Raw genomic sequence first — 20,138 nt, 5'->3', positions numbered from 1 at the left:
GCACCCGAAATCATAATGTTATATGAATTTTTTAAATTATTATTTTGACGTTTGTGAATCAGCCTTTACTAAATACTTTCACATTGTGTTGTAGAATAGTTTTTATTTGTTCATTACAAAATGGCACCCGAAATCACAGGGTACACGACTCGTGTACTGATTATAAAATGTTAATTGGAAATTAGGATCCTATAGTTTCACAGCAAGATAACAACATTAATATTAATTGAAATTGATTAATATTAATTGAAATTGATTAATATTGATTGAAATTGATTAATATTGATTGAAACTGATTAATATTGAATTCTAATTCATGTTTTTTTAATTTCGAATATTATGGAAAATATTGAGTAAGAAACTTAGCTACTTCAATACAAACTATTTTATTTTGGGAACGACCCTATTCCTTGTCACGTACAACCTCTGTACTGTAAGAAATAACGGTATGGGACATTAAACTCCTTTTCCCATTTCGGGAAGGACCCTATTCCTTGTCACGTACAACCTCTGTACAGTAAGAAACAAAACACTGAGTACTTACAGAGAGAGAGAGAGAGATGGGGTTTAACGTCCACTCAACACAAACTAGGTCATTTCGGGACTAACATATGGTTTAATTTTATTTCAATAATTCGCTTGCGCGTAGGGGTCTTTAGCAGTGGGAGGAAACCGGAGGACCCGGAGAAAACCCACCAGGTTGGACACATACAACCGGGAATTCGACTGAGTACTTACAATAAATAACGACATAGGACATTAAACCCCTTTTCCCGTTTCTTTTTTAACCTAATGTTATCGATGAAAGGATTTCTCGTAACATTAGGTTTATTTGAAAGATTAAAAGATCAGTTTTTCTATCTTTTTATCAGTTGTGGTTGTCCTCAAGCGGAACTAATTCACAGATTGTAACACGATAATTGAACGTTAGCAAAATATCTAATAAAGACTCCATTGTGATTTTATAAACACAGCGTTTCTGCTCTAGATAGCAGACGTGTTCAACTATTACACCCAGTAACTCACAAAAAAACAACCCTTGAAAACGTGGCCAAAAAAAATTGAGTTGCCAATTAACTGAAATTGGTATCATCCACTTCGTGATTATATTTTTATTGTAGAAATTCTTAATGTAATTTCATTCCGTAGTTAACATTAAAAATATTTAAAAAATAAGGTGTCGGGGTATAAAAAGTGTAGTTAAAATTAAAAACATTTAAAAATGATGGCTGAGGTACACAATAGTAGTAGAAATTTGTATATAATTACGGTCGTTCATGCAATTATTTCAACTTATCGTACTGTATTCAATAAATTGTCGACTAGCTTTCATTCTTCCCATATTCAGGATACGGGGATCATGGTGGCTAAGTGGGTAAGACGATGGCTCGATAGCCTGGAGGTTGGGGATTCTATCCCTGCATTGGCCGAGAAAGTTTATCCAGATTTTCCGGCGTGGTCCCCCCTTGTCAGTGATGCATGACGGTAGGCCTGACAAGTATAGCTGTCTAGTCGTTTGGATGGGACGAAAAACCGAGGTCCTGTGTACACATTGGTGTGCACTTAAAAGATCCCTCGACAGTTGGAATTCGATATAAGTGTAGGTCGTAGTGCTGCTTTCCAGGCAAAATTTCTCTCATAGCCCACTGTATGGTGTATGAATGACTTCATTAACCCAGTCAGAGTAGAATAGTAAAACATTAAACCCTATTTCATTTCATTTCATTTATTTGGATAAAAATAATTCACTTGCGCATAGGGATCTTTAGCAGTGGGAGGAAACCAGAGGACCCGGAGAAAACCCACAAGGCTGGACAGGCAACCCTACTCCTTGTCACGTACAACCGGGGAATCGAAACTACGCAAGTTGACTCAATGAAAGACCTTGATACAGCGCGCACATGCTAACCATTCGGCCATCCAACCTCCCTGATAATAATATAGTGCTATAACTGGTTGTTTTTTTATAAATCAATTACAATAATGGCTACTTTAAAAGTAGGTTTGTATCATTTAAAACTCTATGTCACAACCCCCCTCAGGCTATCGCATGTTTTCAACAATGACAAACTAAACACCCCATTGACTGATCCGTTAAGCAGGGTTTTAATTCAAGGCTAACATCGACATATTGAATGATTTCAATGGCTCCACCTAATCACAATCATTCAATAGAGTATATAATCGCATGAAAAGAAAAGGTACTGTCTCGTATATACGTTTTAATAATTTGTTTTTATTTGAGATTTATTCATGCATTGAATGAGGTTAGTTTTCTGCTGATACATTATGCGCTATGTTTTTACAGCTACATGTATTTATTTTGAAAATGAAATGTGGTTAAATGTTCTACTGTTCTGCTCCGAACTGGGCTAATGAAGACGGGCATACGCCATACAGTGTGCTATGAGGGAAATTTTGCCCGGACAGCGGCACTACGACCTACTCCTATATCGAATTCCAACTGTCAAGGGATCTTTTACGTGCATGCCAATGTGTACCCGGGACCTCGGTGTTTCATACCATCCGAACGACTAGACAGCTGTCCTTGTCAGGCCCTCTGATCTGACCAGTTGTACTAGGAGGTCGCGTCAAGGGTCATACAATGTTGATGTTTCCAGGGGTTCACTCACAGTTCCGTGCAGAACACGCCAAGTACTCGCCATAACAGACCTTTTCATTGGCTAATTCTTCACATTAACTAGAACGCCTGTTATATAACAACTCTCCCAGATCCTAGTGTAGTAAAGACAAGTAAAACGAAATTTGGAACTATAAAAAAAACGAAACAAAATAGGATCTGTGTTTTAATGAGATCATTGCATAATGTATATGTTTAATGAATTCACTTGTCTAGACCACATTGTCAGTGACATGTATGCTCTTACAAAAAAGATAGGAATCACATCCTTATAGAATATAAAATTAATGTTTCATTTTTTTTTTCATTTTTTTTTACAATATGAAATTTCATGGATAAAAAATCTTCAGTGTTTTTGTTTGATCTGTCAAGTATGGTAAAGTTTTCAAGTTTGTTTTGTGTTTTGAACCTCTGTTATCTATTTGACAGAGAGAATACAAACGGCATATCTTAATGTTTGATTTATAATGTAATAAGTTTTTTTATAAAGTTTACTGGTTTAAAAGTTTGTTATAGAATAATGTTTTATCTATGTATAAAGCTTCACATCTCAGCATGCAGTACGCTCAATAGATCACCTTTATTTATTCAACGGCACACGGTGGTTATACCGTATATACCCTAGTATAATATATACCAACATATCAGGGGATCACATGGCTAAGTGGGTAAGACGCTAGCTCGCTAGCCTGGAGGTTGGGTGTTCGATCCCTGCATTGGCCGAGAAAGTTCATCCAGATTTTCTGGCGTGGTTCCCCCTTGTCAGTGATGCAGAACGGGGGGACCTGACAAGGACAGCCGTCTAGTCGTTCGGATGGGACGAAAAACCGAGGTCCCGTGTACACATTGGCGTGCACGTAAAAGATCCCTTGGCAGTTGGAATTCGATATAAGAGTAGGCCGTAGTGCCGCTGTCCGGGCAAAATTTCCCTCATAGCACACTGTATGGCGTATGCCCGTCTTCATTAGCCCAGGTTAGGAGCAGAACAGTAGGACGTTAAACTCCATTTCATTTCATTTCATTTTCATTTTATTTACCAACATATCATTGTATTTTATATGAGTTATAACGTGATATACCATGGTAAATATTTCATTATATTTCATATGAGTTATAACATATATACAACATGTACATGGTAAATATATTATCATTGTATTCTATATTTGTTATAACATGGTAAATATACCAATATATTATTGTATTTTATATGCTGAACAGTATATACTGCTGAAATTCACGAACTTCTGATTTACAAAATATAAAGAGAGGGAAAGAAAAGGGTTTAACGTCCACTCGACACAAACTAGGTCATTTCAGGACTAACATATAGTTTAATTTTATTTCAATAATTTGCTTGTGCTTAGGGATCTTTAGCAGTGGGAGGAAACCGTTGGACCCAGAGAAAACCCACGAGGTTGGACAGGCGACTCTACACCTTGTCATGTACAGCCGGGGATTCGAAACCACACCAGTTGACTCAATGCCTTATGATCTAACACACACATGTTAAACATTCGGTCACCTAACAGTGACAGGAGAGGGGCACTGTGGCTCAGTGATGAAGGTGCTGGCTCACTAACCAGGAGGTTGAGGGTTCGATCCTGAAGTGTGAGGAAACTGGAGGACCCACAGAAAACCCACATGGTTAGACAGGCGACACCACTCCTTGTCACATACTAGCTTATAATCGAACCCATGCCACTTGAATCAATGACAGACCTCACGATCTAAAGCCCACACTTTAGACCAATCAACCAGCCAGTCCAAAATGCTCCAATTAAATTAGACTGAGCGAGAAAATAATGTTGAGTGTTTTATTTATGTGAGTACGGTAAAATAAAAAAGTGTTTCTTACTACTGCTATTACTTACAGTACATGTATGTATAGATGTATAGAGTTTATAATGAACAATACCAGATCTATTCAAATATAATATCAACAACAGACCTTTTAAACTGCATGATATATACAAATAACCAATCAGAGACAGGGCACCTGTTAATCATTTCATTAATACACACCTTCATACGGCACAGATTAACTAAATAATCCCATAATCTTAATCCCAAACCCACAAACTTTAATCCCACTTTTGAAGATCAATTTTATTTCATTTAAAAATACAAAGTTATTTGAACATTTGGTTCAGCTGTTAAATCGGCCGTTACCCCGTGGTTTAATGATTTTTTTGCGAGGAGGATGTGAGTTGTCCGAGCGTGATTAATGTGGGTTTATTTTATTAAAAGATTCTAGACCTGGATAAATTACAGTTTTATTGCTTATTTACGAGAGAATGCAGCGATTGTTTAATTTGTTATTCATAGATTTTATAATGGGGATGTTTAACTAAAAAGCATTCTTACGCTTCAACGAGTCAACTCATTGGACAAATATTGTGGGTTTATCAAATCTGCATAAAAATTCAGCTCAATGAAATGTTTATATGAGTCAAGGTCATTGGACAGTGATGCAGCAGTTTATATTTTGTAGGGGATTGGATGGCCGAATGATTAGCATGTGCACCCTGTATCATAAGGTTGAGTCAACTGGCATGGTTTCGATTTCCCGGTTGTACTCGACAAGAAGTAGGGTCACCTGTGGAACCTCATGGGTTTTCTCTGGGTCCAACGGTTTCCTCCCACTGCTAAAGATCCCTACGCACAATTAAGCAAATTATTGAAATAAAATTGAACCATATGTTAGTCCCGAAATGACCTAGCTTGTGTCGAGTGGATGTTAAACCCTTTTCTTTCTCTCTCGTTATATTTTGTAAAACCGAAGTTTTCGACTATCAGTAGTATATACCGTTCAGCACTAACTAGGTTAATGAAGACATGCACACGCCATACGGAGCATTATGAGTGAAATTTTGCCCAGGCAGCTACTGGATTCCAACTGTCAAAGGTTTTTTAATGTGTATAAAATGGGTCATGGGTCCTTGGTTTTTCTTACCATCTGAGGGACTAGACATTGTTCCTTGCCATGCCCTTTGTCCTGTTTGGTTTTTATAGATTTAAGATGTCTTCCTTTATCACATTTCTGAGCACTAGACCCTATACTTGAATCTTGGGGACATACACTCAAGGAGTTGGCCCTATACTTGTATCTTGGGGACATACACTCAAGGAGTTGACCCTACACTTGCATCTTGGGGGCATACACCCAAGGAGTTGGCCCTATACTTGAATCTTGGGGACATACACTCAAGGAGTTGACCCTATACTTGAATCTTGGGGACATACACTCAAGGAGTTGGCCCTATACTTGTATCTTGGGGGCATACACCCAAGGAGTTGTCCCTATACTTGCATCTTGGGGGCATACACCCAAGGAGTTGTCCCTATACTTGAATCTTGGGGACATACAGTCAATGAGTTGACCCTATACTTGAATCTTGGGGACATACACCCAAGGAGTTGGCCCTATACTTGTATCTTGGGGACATACACTCAAGGAGGAGTCGGCCCTACAATTGTATTTTGGGGACATACACTCAAGAAGTTGGCTCCCAGGCATCACTGAAACTCTACAAACTACTGAGAATATTTAAACATACCTGGGTATATATAGGATTCGTTCTGCCACGACGAAACCCACTCTAATGAAGGCGTTAGATGCCGGTATAAATGGAAGAATGATCAATAATGCTGCTATTAATGGAATATTCTGGACAGATTTCTGAAAAATAAGAAATAAATTGAATTGAATGGGTTTCTTTTCCAAGATAAAATAAGCAGAATTTCAAGGTTAAATTCTTTAAATCATATTCCTTACACCTGTCTCCCAAAAGTTAAATAGATTGTATATTTTTATAAAAATAAAGAAAAATGAAATGAAATGAAATGGGGTTTAACGTCCTACTGTTCTGCTCCGACTGGGATAATGAAGACGGACATACTCCATACATTGTGCTATGAGGGAAATTTTGCCCATTCAGTGGCACTATGGCCTACTCATATCAAATTTCAACTGCCAAGGGATATTTTATGTGCATGCCAATGTATACATGGAACCATGGTTTTTCGTCCCATCCAAATGACTAGACAGCTGTCCTTGTCAGGCCCTCTGTCCTGCGCCACTGACAAGGGAAACCACGCCGGAACCCTGTCAATGGACCCAGGTGTTGTAGATACTACTGGGGACACCGAGGATGAATGTTTATAAGAATTTAGACTGTAGATGATATATTGTATAGCGTTGACTGCAGCAGTAGAAACCCAAGGGGGCATTATGGAAGATTAGATAAAGAGCTGACATTCTCGCTATAATAGTTAAAAAAATAGATAATGTAAAGAGAATATGCGGAAAATTTCAGTCAAATTGTTTTACTCTAAACCTAGATATTAGCGATTGAATTTTAGGCCTAGTCTCGATCATGCGGTAAATTTCAGTCAAATTGTTTTACTCTAAACCTAGATATTAGCGATTGAATTTTAGGCCTAGTCTCGATCATGCGGTAAATTTCAGCCAAATTGTTTTACTCTAAACCTAGATATTAGCGATTGAATTTTAGGCCTAGTCTCGATCATCATGACGTTAAATCATCCATCACAAATGTATTCAAATTCAGTAAATATCGCAGGCTAGCGATGGCATCGAGAACTGAATATGGTCTGGATAATCTATTAATAATTTATATAACATTTCAGGCCGAAATAAAGACCTGCAATAGGCAGATTTACCTCATGCATAATGTATGTTTAACTCAGGTAATTTTTTCACCTGGTGATTAAAACAGTGAATATATTTACCTGAGATCTAAACGTGAAATAACATTTCACCAATATAAATACCAGGAAGACATAGAACGTTATAGTTGATATATTCCTGATATCGTCAACGCTTTCAACCAATGGTATACTTCCTATCTGCCAATCATAACACAGCTTGATGGGCGCCAATAGCAACCAGGAATTAAACGCCAGGAGGTAATTATAGGTCAAAATTCTGAAAAATATCAACACTGATATTTACTGACAATCAGGGAGTAATAGGGGTTGTTTTTAATAAATAATTTTTTCAAGAATTTTGGGTTAGTGTTAGGGTTCTTTTCTGGATTTATCAATTAATTAAGTTGTAATTTAGATGATGACTAGATATAATTACAATGTTTAAATCATTTAGATGGGTGGGGAATATGTATGATAAATGTATAATTGGATGGGTGAATCATTTAGATGGGTGGGTAATTTGCGTAATAAATGAATAATTGGGTGCATGAATCATTCATATGAGTTAATAATATGGCTGATGGGTGAATAACTTGATTGGTGGGTCATTTAGATGGGTAGGTAATTTGTATGATAAATGAGTAATTGGATGGGTGAATGATTTAGATGGGTTGATAATATTCGGTTGAGATTATATATGAAAGGATGGGTGGGTGGATGGATGGATGGATGGATGGATGGATGGATGGAGACTATACCAACCTCGATAAAATGGATGGATGGGATGGGATGGGCTGGCTGGATGGAGACTACACTAACCTCGTTAAAAGACTGGATGAAAAAGATGCTGGATTATCTTGTTCTATAAACTTTGGTAAGCCTCCGTTAATCATAAATCGCAGATAAATCAACGTCAAAAACTGTAAGACAAACAAATAAAGAATAAAACTATCGTTTCAGGCATCCTACTTTCAATTTACATGAAATAAAGTCAGAATTTCAGGGAAGAGTCAAAAATTGAGGTGGTTGATGATGTCAAAGATAGCTCAAAAAATGAAAATGAAATGAAATGGAGTTTAACGTCCTACTGTTCTGCTCCTATGCTGGGCTAATGAAGACGGGCATACGCCATACAGTGTGCTATGAGGGAAATTTTGCCCGGGCAGCAGCACTATCGCCTACTCTTATATCGAATTCCAACTGCCAAGGGATCTTTTACGTGCATTCCAATGTATACACGGGACCTCGGTTTTTCATCTCATCCGAAGGACTAGACAGCTGTCCTTGTCAGGCCCTCTATCCTGCATCACTGACAAGGGGGAACCACGCCGGAAAATCTGGATGAACTTTCTTGGCCAATGCAGGGATCGAACACCCGACCTCCAGGCTAGCGAGCCAGCGTCTTACCCACTTAGCCACTAAACCCCCAATATAGCTCAAAAAGATTTGAATTGAATTTACTTACAGAAAAAGATATAATCAAAATTCTTGAAGCCAACTGACCAGCTTGTTTAAAAGATCTTGGACTAGATATTATCCTGAAAAAATATATTTTAAATATAGATTATATTCTAATTAAAATAGACAGATAGCATCTAGTTGTTCGGATAGGAAAAAATATATTATAAAAATATAGATTAGAATTATTATTTATATATAGTCAATAATTCTAATTAAAATAGATGGATAGGATAGGACAAAAAAACAAGGTCTTGTGCATGTAAAAGAACCATTGACAATATTTCCCTTATAGCACACTGTATGGTGTATGTCCGTGTTCATTATCCCAGTTTGTGTATAAAAGTAGAACATTAAAAGGGGCATTATGCGAGATTAGGTAAAGAGTTGACAGCTTTCACTATAATAGTTAAAAACTAGAAAATGTAAAGGAAATATGCTGAAAATATTAGTGTTTGAATTTTAGGCCTAGCCTCGATCATCTTTACTAAAGTCGGTACGATAAAAAACATAGTCTCGATTATCCATTTTTGTGTTTAATATCATCCTTCACAAATTGTTCTCCATGGCATCGAGAGTTGATTATGGTCTGGATAAGTTAATTAATGTCTAATTAATAATTTAGATAACATTTCAGGCCTAAAGAAAGACCTACAATAGGCAGATTTAGCTCTTGTATAGTGTATGTTTAATCAAAGAAATCTTACAAAAATATACAGATTCATGTAGTCTTTAAATTGACTGGTTATTACTTATGAGTCATAAGTTATGACCATTTGAAGTTTACATTAAATTTTGAAATCCTAGATAAATTACTTGTATTATCTTATGTCATGTTCTTACCTGTTGACACCTTTACGACAGATAACGAGACAATCAACAGCAGCCATTATTACTAACACCATAATACCATGTTCCTTACATAACATGGCAACCACGGCAGACATGATACTACCAGCTAGATATAATGGTTGCTTAGTAACAGGAAAATCACAATCATCATCGGCATAATCATCATCTGTCTCGGTAACCCTAGAAACAAATTATATTTATTACATTATAATCTCCTTTAACTTTTCGTGATCACTCCAGACCAGGCCCCGGTTTCACAAAACATTCGCAGACTTTAGTTAAGAATTTACTCAAAATTGTTCACCTTAGCCCTTTACAATTTTTTGTTGTTTTAATGTATCAAATACATGAATAAGAAACTATGTGCCAAGTTTTGTGTTTTGTGGATCAAAGATATATCTCATAAACAGTGATTGAAAGTTGAGTACATTCTGAGAATGCTTTTGTGAATTCGGGACCTGTGAGAGGGGAGAAATGGGGTTTAACGTCCACTCAACACAAACTAGGTCATTTCGGGACTAACATATGGTTTAATTTTATTTATATAATTCGCTTGCGCGTAGGGGTCTTTAACAGTGGGAGGAAACCGGAGGCCCCGGAGAAAACCCACGAGGTTGGACAGGCGACCCTACTCCTTGCCACGTACAACCAGGGATTCGAAACCACGCCAGTCGACTCAATGACAGACTTTATGATACAGCGCGCGCACGCTAACCATTCAGCCATCCACCCCCCTTTGGGACCTATGCTTTTAGTTCAATTGTAACGACCAGTCTGGACTGACTAGCTGTAAAATTAACCGACTGGCGAACTCACTTCGTCATTTTTCCATGAAAACGATAAGAGGGAGAGAGAGAAATGGGGTTTAACGACCACTCGACACAAACTAGGTCATTTTGGGACTAACATATGGTTCAATTTTATTTCAATAATTTGCTTGAGCGTAGGGTCTGTAGCAGATAGAGGAAACCTCAGGACCCAGAGAAAACCCACGAGGTTGGAAAGGTGACTCTACTCCTTATCACGTACAAGCAGGGAATCAAAACTTTTGTTATTTTTATCTAAAGCGCGCACTTTAAGCCAATCAGCCATCCTATGCCCCCTTGTGAAGATGAATCCAACCATAAGAAAATGTGATAGATTAATCTCCAATTGGTCACAATAACGACATATATCAATATGTTCCCGATCTATTACGGGTGTCCAAACAGATCAATCAATAAACACAATGTGATTCTATGATCAGACGTTACAAAATGGCAGCCAGTATGCGTATGATAGATAACAAACAATAAATCATGTTGTGACAGATACAAGTAACATCATTGTTAAGACAATAATGGCTGCTATTGTTATAACGTGGGACAATCAACTCTCCAATAATTAACATTACAATACATTATCCACCTAATTCAAGATATATTCCATCAAGAAGTACTTATCTCCTGATATATTAAAGCTAAAATAAAGTTTTCAAACCATTTTCATCTTTCTTGATATATTTAGTTATTTTTAAATCTGTATTAAAACTCTGATGCCCCTATTAAAACTCTGATGACTATATTAAAACACTGATGCCCCTATTAAAACTCTGAAGCCCCTATTAAAACTCTGATGAACTTTTAAAACTCTGATGACTCTATTAAAACTCTGACAACCCTATTAAAACTCTGATGACTCTATTAAAACTCTGATGAACTTTTAAAATTCTGATGACTCTATTAAAACTCTGACAACCCTATTAAAACTCTGATGACTCTATTAAAACTCTGATGAACTTTTAAAACTCTAATGACCCTATTAAAACTCTGATGACCCTATCAAAACTCTGACAACCCTATTAAAACTCTAATGCCCCTATTAAAACTCTGATGACCCTATTAAAACTCTGATGACCCTATCAAAACTCTGATGACCCTATCAAAATGTAAGGGGACTATTGTATGATTTGCAAAATTATGAGAAATTTAAGTAGTTTTACCTCATATACAGGATAAGCGACACCAATACAAAGATTGCTGCCAGAATATCAGCTCTTCCCACAATTCCTGATACCTGAAATGATTAGTACATATATTAGAATTGGAACGTAAAAAAAACCACAATTTTAATTTATATGGATAACATTCATTAGCTTGTTACAAATACACCTTGATGTTTGCTATTGAAAATAGTGTTGTTGTTTTTTTATTGTGCTAAAGTGCTAAATGCCATTCAAGTTTCATATGTTTTAGCAAAATGGTTTTCTGGTTTATGAAAATATTCTTTAAAGAATTCAAATTCTCAGAAAACTTGTGATCCAGGAAAAAGTGAATTCCATGGATGCAGGATGAAAATAGATAAGTCCGCTGATTAAGAGTTTAAATTAGGGTCAGAGCTTTGTTCGTGAGTGCAAATTTTTTTGTTCAAAACTGACTGCAAATGTTGTTTTCTATAGGAGTATATCCTGATCTTTTTGAATTATGCACAAATTTAGTGTTTGGAAATCTTAAAATGATATAATTAAAAAAAAACAAAAGTCCCCCCCACCAAAAAAAAAACCCCACTATGTGAGAACTTATTTAGGGTTACAGGCTTCTTCTCAGTTCATTCCTGGGTCATATTCACCCATTTTCAGGAAAACACTTTATTAAAGTAGCTAAGTCTCTAACTCAATATCATCCAAAGTCTTACACGTGTAAAATACGAATTATTTGTCAATTCAAATCAACATTGATGTTGTGATCTTACCAGGAAAAGGCAGGCTTCTGATATCTAATATTTAAGACAAAATAAACATTTTACCATTGGTACACGAATTGTGTATCATAGTGTGTTTTAGCGTCATTGCAACAAGTGACCAGACAGAACGAGGCTAGACATATTCAACTGGAGACTGGAATAACCAGACGCTAGAAATTGCTATAGGGTTGAGACACATGCCTTATTTCACTGGACATAACTAATTTGAAATTAGAGTCAAAACGGAATCAATTGAATGTAAATCAATTTATATACAATCAGATTACATTATTATATGCGTTGCGACCCATTTGGGTCAATTTCTAGGTCCCAAATATTAGCGATTTAGCTCCTTTAAGTCAAATAATTTCCATGGATTACAACTATTTACAACTCAAAGTGTTAAATATGACAGGTAGTCAAGACAGAGGAGACGTCATTCATCCATTTTTCAAAGGAGCCATCTACATTCCTATTTTACAGCTTCAATACCTGTCCATGAATACCGTTCAAAATATAATCTGTAATTGTCGCGGGTACAAAATAGTAATCATATTCCATTATGCACGGTCAAAAAGGGATAAATGGTCTCTTTCAGTCGTTGCCTGAAGCCCTGAACAACAACCCTGCAGGGTGACCATTGAAGATGGACCAAGCGTAACCTTTGACTATCTATCACCATTTGATTCTTTTATCGAACACAATGAAAATGGCCACAAAATGACTTCATGTACACAAAAATAGATGGATGTGAAATTAGTTACACAACTCAATATTTTGAGCTGAAATTTTGAGAGAAGGTAAATACACCACTTCTCTATATTTTGGTGCTTAAATTTCATACGTACTCGGATTTTTATTTTTGAGACTCTGTTCAAATCGGAATAGTCCCTTTAAATATAAATACATATTGAATTTTTGGGCTTGGAAAAGAAATTGGGGTCTAATCTCTCGTATGGGATGTTCCCCGGTATGAGGGAGTTTCACCACCAGTATTTAAGGAAGTTTCACCACCAGTATTTAAGGGAGTTTTACCACCAGTATTTAAGGGAGTTTCATGGAAACACCACCATTACAAGGGAGTTTTGCCCGTACAAGGGAACTTCACCAGTACAGGGGAGTTTCACCTGTACAAGGGTATTTCCTCACCAGTACAAGGGGGTATCCCCACCAGTACAAGGGAGTATCCCTACTACTACAAGGGGGTTTCACTACCAGTACAAGGGAGTATCCCCACCAGTATAGGGGGTGTCACCACCAATACAAGGGGGTTTCACCAGTATAAGGGAGTTTCACCACAAGTACAAGGAAGCTTCACCACCAGTACAATGGTGTTTCACCAGTACAATGGTGTTTCACTAGTGGAAGAAAGTTTCACCAGTACGAGTGAACTTCACCAGTACAAGGGAACTTCACCAGTACAAGGGAATTTCACCAGTACAAAGGGAATTATAGGTAGTTTCACCACTAGTATTTAAGGGAGTTTCGCCAGTACAAGAAATTTTGCTAGTGCTGTTATGCCTGTTCGTAAAATTTTTATACGAAGTGTCGACTTATAAAAATAACATCTAGGATACTTCTATCAACAAAAACACCACAAAAGATACCAGCCCAGATAATGAAATGATAGCTGTCCTTGTTAGGCCCTCCGTCCTGAATCACTGACAAGTGAGAACCATGCCGGAAAATCTGAATGAACTTTCTCGGCCAAACCTAGGTAATACCAGCCTAGTTACTACGGCCTGTTGTGCTACTGTTGAGTGGGGATTCTTTAATTCACAAATAATATTTCTAATAAGAGACGATCTTTTGCAAACAAAAATTCCTGAGGGTTCTTCAAATATAAATAAATAAATAAGTAAAGTACTACGCTATTGTTTGTCATTGTTATTGATGGCAAATTAATCAAAATGTCGACACGACAACTACGTGAGTATCAATAAAGTATTCGTCGATTATTTGCTGATCGAGTAGCCAATTAATCTAACTTCTAGACACGTTAACAATACATACGTCTTCGTTTGTTGACAATATTCAAATCACCCTCTGGTCAGTTTGTCCATTCAACGGTCACTTGCTGTTTGACCACTACATAGTAAGAAATTCAAAAGAGGGCTTATCAATTATCAATGGTCAGTTTGTCCATTCAACGGTCAATTGCTGTTTGACCACTACATAGTATGAATTTCAAAAGAGGGCTTATCAATTATCAAAAGTTTTTTTTTTCTTAAGACAGATAAAAAGGGCCTGTGAGGTGTTGACCGGTGAAAAGGGTTTGGTTGATAAACAAGCTTTTAATAAAGGAGCAGTGGGAAACACTTATAACGACCAGTTGTCAACGGTTATAAGGACCATCAGTCAACAGGGTCTTGAATTAAGAAGGAATTTTGAGAATGAGTTCTAGTATTTATTGGGTATTAACACAAGCAGATTAACTCAAGTATCATCCATGTCTTCACAAACAAATCTCTTTCTAATGGAAATAACAAATTTTTGATAAATTGATAGTCAGTGACCTTCGGCCAAGGAGAAAATTAAACAGACCGTGACCTCCTTCATTTGAATGAAATTTGACCTTTCTGAATTAATCAGCCCCCAAAACCTTAAAGTAAATAATCCTGAATCAGTGAGAGAGAGAGAGAGAGAGAGAGAGAGAGAGAGAGAGAGAGTTTGTTTAACATCCACAGGACACAAACAAGTCACTTTTGGACTAACATGGTTTAATTTTATTTCAATAATCGTTGGGTCTTTTGTAGTTGGAGGAAAATGGAGAACACAGAGAAAACCCACGGCAACCCAACTCCTTGTCACGTACAACTCAATGACAGACCTATGATTCAACACATACGTGCTAACCAATCGACTATCATCCCCCCTCCTGAATCAATGCTTGATCCCTTTAAAGACAGATTGTCATTTCCATTTTCTGAACAAAATTAAATTTTTTACCGTAAAATGTATTCAAGTTTATTTTATATTACATTTAATTATGAAAGTTATAATCGCAATATCTATGGTAGAGAATCTCTCTGCTTGGATTCAATGGTATTATAAAGAGTCCTATCTCTCTGCTTGGATTCAGTAAAATTTTTAGTTGTATGTAAAGAGTCCTATCAAAAGACTTCAATTAAAATTACAAGTTGCCCTGGCATATGTTCACTATATCCTATATATCATCTGAAGTGCATGTCAAATTTGAAAGGAGAGAGAGAGAGAGAGAGAAATGGGGTTTAACTTCCACTCGACACCGACTAGGTCATTTCGGGACTAACACATGGTTCAATTTTATTCAATAATTTGCTTGCGCGTAGGGGTCTTTAGCAGTGGGAGGAAACCGAAGGACCCGGAGAAAACCCATGAGGTTGGACAGGTGACCCTACTCCTTGTCACATACAACCGGGGAATCAAAATTGAAAGGGGCATTAGGTAAGAATAGATAAAGAGCTGACAGTTCTCGCTATAGTAGTTAAAAAATAGATAATGAAAACAGAATAAACTAAAAATTTCAGCCAAATTACTTTACTCTTAACTGTCTGAATCAAGATATTAGTGACTCAATTTTAGTCCTAACCTCGATCGTCATTACTAACGTTGGTACCATAATAAACAAAGTCTCGATTTTTTATTTTTGCATTAAATTACAAAATGTATTAAAATCCACAAAAATAACGATGGCATCGAGAGTTGATTATGGTCTGGATAGGTTAATTAATGTCTAATTAATCATTTATATAACATTTCAGGCCTAAAGACAGACTTGCAATAGGCAGATTTGACCCTTGCATAATGTATGTTTGACAAATTTTCAATTCAACATATCTTTATAAATACTGAACATACTTGAACCATGTTTGGACTGATTTTTAGATATTAGAGATTCAACTTTCACAATTTTGTAGTTAGCAAGGGATTACAAATCTCTCAAATGAAGAACGGCGGCATCAGATAAATCCAACATCACCAAAACAAAGCACACTTGCACAGTGATCACTTTAAAGGGGATAAATTAAATCAAAGTCAATTACTTATTACCCCACGCATCATCCCCCACCCCCATCAACCTCAAAACAAAACAAACCACCCCACCCAGCCCCAAATCAAACCAATCACCCAACCCAGCCCACCAAAGCCTCAATCAAAACCAATCACCCAACCCAGCCCACCAAGGCTTCAATCACAACCAATACCCTCCCCCCCCCTCTCTCACCCCTCCACTCCAATTAAAACCAATAACCCCACCCAGCCCCCATACTGCTCACACAAATATATAAATGGAAGAGTACGTCAACTCTGTATGTACTTAAAAGTACTTAAAATTACAGGTAACACAAAAGGTAAATAAACACACCTGAGTTTACCAATTACAGGTAACATGAGACATTATTCAACAAGAAGATCAAACATGGAATTTGATATATCTTTTATCTCTTGCTGGTAAGTGGACCCTTGATTTTAAATTAAATCAAGATCCTTTATAACCCCCTTAAAATCACATTCTTTATGATTTGAATCTGAGATTTATCAACTAACATATCAACTTTCTGATGTTTAATTTTATGATATATATATCAAACAGTACCTACTTAGTTCTAGCTAACAACATGGGTTTTTTTTGATAAGATCAAACATATCTGATATCACAGGGACTAAAACAAATTTAAAGATGCCTGATGTTTAAATCTACGTATCTACGGATTGGCATTTTGCCGTGTGCGCCAATTAGGTGCCATAGAGAGGTACTGACATTAAGACCGTTGTATCAGTGAAATCAAGGAAGGCGCTATGTAATTTTCATGTAATGCCGTAAATTGGTAAACATACATTATGCAAGAGCTAAATCTGCCTATTGCAGGTATTTCTTTAGGCCTGAAATGTTATCTAAATTATTAATTAGACATTAATTAACTTATTCAGACCATAATCAACTCTTGATGTCATTGCTAGCCTGTGATATTTACTGGATTAGGATCCGATCTGGCCCTCAACACTCATTTATGATTAAGTGAAGAAATGGATAATCAAGACTATGTTTTTTATCCTACCGACTTTAGTAATGATGATCGAGGTTAGGCCCAAGATTCAATCGCTAAATTCTCGGTTCAGATTGGATCAATTTGACTGAAATTTTCAGCAAATTCCCTTTACATTATCTAGTTTTTAACTATTATAGTGCGAACTGTCAGCTTTGTATCTAATCTCCCATAATGTATCTTTAATGAGAAACCAACAAATAATTCTATTGGCCTGTGTCGTGTGGTGCACCGAAATATTGAAGTTAATGTGATACACCATAGCTCATTCATTTATAATTTAAGTCCTGTTGATCTGGATTTATCCTTTTCTCTATTATCCAGGATGTTATTTATTCATGTTGGACAAACCCCTAGATTAACATAATTCAATAGAATATAGTGTGATGTTTATCGTATGTCAACAACTGAAGCGTGACCAACAAAAGATTAAACAACTTTTTATCTTCTGTATGAATGAAATGAAATGGGGTTTAAAGCCCTACTGTTCTGCTCCGATGGGGCTAATAAAGAAGGGCATACGCCACACAGTGTGCTATGTCTGGAGCAACAGCGCTACAGTCTACTGTTATATAGAATTCCAACTGCCAAGGGATCTTTTACAAGCACTCCAATGTGTAGACAGGACCTTGGTTTTCCATCCCATCCAAATGACTAGACAGCTGTCCTTGTCAGGCCCTCCCTCCTGCACCAATGAAAAGGGGAAACCACCCTGAAAAAATCCTGGGGAATTTAATACGCCAACACCAAGATCGAACCCTGCGCCACCACGTTAGTGAGCCAGTGCCTTCCTCACTGAGCATGTGTGCGCGTAGAATCAGGTCTGTCATTGAGTCAAGTCTCGCCAGGTTTAAGTAAGCAAGCAACTTCCTCACTGAGCCACAGCGGCTCTAATAAAGGGTGACCATCTACTGTTTACTCCAATATAATATATTAAATATGGATGTCAACTGTTGACAATTTTTATTTTTTTTGATGCATTTTAAATGAACACTGAAGGAACGTTTTGGGAAATGAATTTATATAATCTCCGGCTTATTTCCAGATCCCAGAATTACGTATTGTACCTTTAGATTAGGTAAATATTGATTAAATAAATATCGTTAGAAAATAAAAAAGTTATCATGATAACCATAACCTTGATTATTACCTGCAGATATTAAAATACTGGAATATTTTTTGTGTGTGAATAATTCATTAGCAATGTAAAGTTGACAGATACAGATCTCTTTCAGACCGTGTAAAAGGTTTTCAACTGATGGTATTTATTTAGAATAATAAATTATTTTAGATATGTCATTTTATACTAATTAACCTTTTACATAAAAGACTAGTTTACCTGTATATATCCTTCAGGTAGATAAACAAAAATATATTGTTAGTCAACAGGTATATCATGTTTATTCTACATTTCTGCCCCAACCTGTCTAACAAAGACAAGTATTTTCCAATCTGTGTGCTATGAGGGAAATTTTGTCTGGAAAGTGGCATTTCTGCCTATAATTTTCCAGTGAATTCCAACTGTCAAAGGTTCCTTTACAGTCATGACAATGACTACATCAGACCTTAGTTTTTTTGTCCCATCCGATGTGCTAGAGAGTTGATTATGGGCTTGTCATATGAATAAATTGCTTGTTATAATGTATATTTATGGCTTCCTTTTATTGTATATATATTTAGGGATTTATGTATAATATGTTATCATTTGCTTGATAAAGATGAGAGTATAATCGTCGAAACATTGCACGCTAATAAACCAGGGCCCCGTTTATCAAAATCTTAACTAAAGATAAAATCCAAATTTTAGTAGATACTTTAATTTTGATTGGCTAAGCACTAAAATCAATCTAATATTACCCAATCAAATCACTAAAATTTGGATTTTATCTTAGTTAAATTTTCGTGAAGCAGGCCTCGGAAGTCGTTTTTCATAAATGCGACTCAATGAAATAAATGTCTTATCAATAATTCATAAAACATTTGATGCGAGAACAAAGACCAGGCCTCGAATTCACAAAGCATTCTCAGACTTAAGTTAAGAATTTACTCAAAAATGTTTGCCTTATTTTAATTAAAATATTGCCCTTTATAAAACTTTTGTTGTTTTAATGTATCAAATACATCAATAAGAAACTATTTGCAAAGTTTTGTGTTTCTGGATCAAAGATATTTCTCGTAAATAGTGACTGAAAGTTGAGTAAATTCTTAACTTAAGTCTGAGAATGCTTTGTGAACTCGGGGCCATGAATAGACAGATTTAGCTCTTACATAATACATCTATACAAAAGAGGATTGTTTTACTCACAGCTTCCGTGTGTATAGGATGAACAGCAAAGAGTAACGAGGTGAAGAAACATGCTGTAGTGGAGATATTGAAGACATCGTGTAGGAGATACGTAAATAGACCAGTCGTTATACAGTGTAATATAACATTTACAACATGAAACCAATACGCTCTTCCTCCACTTAATTCATAGTTGATTCTGAAATAAACAAACAAAATAATCACATACTTAAAGATACATTCCCATGTACAAACTGGGTGATTTAATTGTATATATGGACTAAAAACATATTCAAAGTAATTAATTTATCATAATTTTGCTTCAAATCCTTCTCAAACACTGTAATTCCCAAGGAATGCCCTGGTATAAAAATTTGATCAAACCAGGTCATGTTTACGTCACGTGACTTACCTCTGTCAGAAGTCAGAGGAGAATTCATTGCATACATAAGACGATGTTGTCTTTAATCGCTTACCA

At 36.3% G+C, this 20,138-nt stretch overlaps 1 protein-coding gene across 1 annotated transcript in view; it reads right to left on the bottom strand.

Annotated features, from left to right (window-relative positions):
• The window catches only part of LOC126811516 (protein O-mannosyl-transferase TMTC1), a 74,940-nt gene that overhangs the window by 25,040 nt on the left and 29,762 nt on the right, over positions 1 to 20,138 (bottom strand). Inside the window, exons 2-8 of the mRNA XM_050537188.1 lie at positions 19,682 to 19,859; positions 11,607 to 11,680; positions 9,617 to 9,805; positions 8,781 to 8,853; positions 8,135 to 8,235; positions 7,397 to 7,592; positions 6,202 to 6,323 (exon numbers count right to left, since the gene is read on the bottom strand). Of these exons, the coding sequence (XP_050393145.1) occupies positions 6,202 to 6,323; positions 7,397 to 7,592; positions 8,135 to 8,235; positions 8,781 to 8,853; positions 9,617 to 9,805; positions 11,607 to 11,680; positions 19,682 to 19,859 (933 nt within the window). The remainder of the gene's footprint in view (positions 1 to 6,201; positions 6,324 to 7,396; positions 7,593 to 8,134; positions 8,236 to 8,780; positions 8,854 to 9,616; positions 9,806 to 11,606; positions 11,681 to 19,681; positions 19,860 to 20,138) is intronic.

Source organism: Patella vulgata, chromosome 2, assembly GCF_932274485.2.
Source record: "Patella vulgata chromosome 2, xgPatVulg1.2, whole genome shotgun sequence".
In the NCBI taxonomy this organism is placed as follows: domain Eukaryota; kingdom Metazoa; phylum Mollusca; class Gastropoda; family Patellidae; genus Patella; species Patella vulgata.
The sequence above is the reverse complement of the archived record's forward strand: the minus strand, read 5'-3'. Positions and strand labels throughout refer to the sequence as shown.